The 2,556-nt window shown below is 52.6% G+C and overlaps 1 protein-coding gene across 1 annotated transcript in view; it reads right to left on the bottom strand.

The window, feature by feature from the left end:
- The window catches only part of LOC105507171 (chromosome unknown open reading frame, human C10orf95), a 1,393-nt gene extending 782 nt beyond the window's left edge, over positions 1–611 (bottom strand). Inside the window, 2 exon segments of the mRNA XM_011935578.1 lie at positions 2–224; positions 463–611. Of these exon segments, the coding sequence (XP_011790968.1) occupies positions 2–224; positions 463–545 (306 nt within the window). The 5' untranslated portion in view covers positions 546–611.
- Between the last annotated feature and the right edge of the window lie 1,945 nt (positions 612–2,556).

Below are 2,556 nucleotides of genomic sequence, written 5' to 3'. Positions count from 1 at the left end.
AAAAGGTGGTATTCCCGAGGGGCCGCCCACTCGCCCGCGTGCAGACTCCTTGGACGGTTGTGGAAGCTGTGGGCCTGGATTGGGGGCAGTAGCAAAGGGGTGGCCAGGTAGGTGCAGGTGAGCGGCTGCGGCGGCCAGACGCCCTGCCTGGGCGGCAGCCAGCTGTACATAGTCGGCCCCCCAGGCGGCTGCTGTTCTTACTGGGGGCTCCTCCGGATCCAGACCTGCGGCGGAGGGAGGGGTGTGCGGACAGACTTTCTACTTAACCGCCTCCTGTCCCTCTGGCCCGGTTCCCCAGGACGCCGGTTCATGGCTTTGGGGGAACTCATCCCAAATCGGACATTCAGCTCCCCACCTTGCCTCTTGTCCCAAGGTCGGGCAGAGCCCCACGCTCCCGGCAGACAATAAGGAGCCTTTTCAAGCCCTCGGCCCGAATACTCTTCCCAGTGACTCCCCACTCACTTGTCTCCTTCAGCCTTGGGGAGCCAGCGGGAGCCAGAGCGGGGCTCCTCTCCGCACTTTGTAGCTGCGTTGCTCTGCTCCATGCCCTGCCTCAGCCACTCCTGGTTACCAGGCGAAAGCAAACACCTTGAGCTGGCCAGGAGCCACCAGCGTCTGTCTACACCTGGGTGAACCGTACTGGTACTGGTCATAGTGGCCCCAACCTAGAGGCAGAGGCCTGAGGTCAAGGATGCCCTACCTACAGTATCACTGATGGCTTTCTACAACCTCCTAGCACCTGCAAGTGGATTGGGTTACCTTCACATTTGAGTGCAACTCCTGCACACCAGACACTGAATCAAGTTGCCTGGGAGTATCTGACTGCAAGTTATGTCAACTCGAGGAAGGGGGTGCTGATATTATCTCTGCTTTCCATAGCAAAAAAGCTGCTTGCCTCAGAGTTGGTGTCCAGTGTATTCAGTGAGTGGAGCTTATGTAGGTTAAATAACTCATCCCAACTCACACAGCTGGCTATAGTAAGGGCAAAATTCAACCCCGAGTCTCAAGACTCATGCTCACAATGCTGGTCTTATTGCCCACCTATGCTGGGGCTTCTGGCAGACTGTCTCAGAGTCCTCCCACTCTAGAATGTTAGATAGGCACTTCAATTTTTTTTTTTTTTAGATGGGGTCTTGCTCTGTTGCCTAGGCTGGAGTGCAGTGGCGTGATCTCAGCTCACTGCAGCCACCGTCTACCAGGTTCAAGCTATTCTACCATCCCAGCCTCCCAATCCCAAGTAGCTGGGATTACAAGTGCACCACCACCCCCCACTAATTTTTGTATTTTTAGTAGAGTCAGGTTTTCACCATGTTGGCCAGGCTGGTCCTGAACTGACCTCAGGTCATCCACCTTCCTTGGCCTCCCAAAGTGCTGGGATTACAGGTGTGAGCCATCATGCCCAGCTGCTTTAAATTATTTTCTTTCTTTTTCTTTTCTTTTTTTTTTTTTTGAGACAGAATCTTGCTCTGTCGCCCAGGCTGGAGTGCAGTGGCACGATCTTGGCTCACTGCAAACTCCGCCTCCCAGGTTCAAGCGATTCTTCTGCCTCAGCCTCCCAAGTAGCTGGGACTACGTGTGTGCGCCACCACACCTGGCTAATTTTTGTCTTTTTTAGTAGAGATGGGGTTTCACCATATTGGCCAGGCTGGTCTTGACCTCCCAACTCCGTGATCCACCCACCTTGGCCTCCCAAAGTTTTGGGATTACAGGCATGAGCTATTGTACCTGGCCTACTTTAAATTCTTAATAGCTATGTGAAGTGCATAGTGATGTCATTCTCTTTTAGTAGATAAGGAACCAGAGGCTCAGAGAAGTTTGGCCACTGTCCCAGGTTCATACAGCCTGTAAGTACCACAGTGGCATTTGAACCCAGTCCAACTGATGTCAAAGCCCAGAAACCATTTTAATGAAGCCAAGAAGATTGCTTCATCCAGATGGGGTGAGCCCTGTCTGAGTTCCAGTCCCTTATGGTGTGGGTCACAACCCCTGCACCTCTTCCTTTTCCAGTGGGGAGAGTGGTAGTTATGAATAATTAAAACTGAAACCCTCTCCCAGCTGCAGGGCTGCCATGTTGCCACACTTTCCTTCCCCATCTCCTGTCAACTGAAGCAGCATCAACAGCAGCCCTGACAGAAAGGTTCTTCTGGGTTCTCAGTATCCCTCAAAACTCAGCTACCCTCTGGTGGCAGCCCCCCTTTGGTGACTCACGCTGGTGATGTCACGCTATTCGTGACTGAGCCACTGCTCCAAGTCTTAATTTGGGCCAGTCCTTTTGAGGGCAGGTGCTGGAGCTGGACAGGGGATGGAAAAAGGGGGCCTAGTTAGGGTTTCATTTGGACTCTTAACACTGTCATAGAACCCCAGATTCAGGCTGGTGAACCTGATGCACAGCTAAGGCCAAGCAGTGGGAGACAGAGAAAGGTTTATTTGATTTGGCCAAAGTCAGAAGGCGGGAGAGCAAATCTCTCAAATCCCTCTAAACAGAAAGAAGCAGCAGGGTGGCTTAAACCTGTAATCCTAGCACTTTTGGAGGATGAGGCAGGCAGATTGCTTGAG

The sequence above is a fragment of the Colobus angolensis genome, unplaced genomic scaffold (assembly GCF_000951035.1).
Source record: "Colobus angolensis palliatus isolate OR3802 unplaced genomic scaffold, Cang.pa_1.0 Scaffold144, whole genome shotgun sequence".
Lineage (NCBI taxonomy): Eukaryota > Metazoa > Chordata > Mammalia > Primates > Cercopithecidae > Colobus > Colobus angolensis.
The sequence above is the reverse complement of the archived record's forward strand: the minus strand, read 5'-3'. Positions and strand labels throughout refer to the sequence as shown.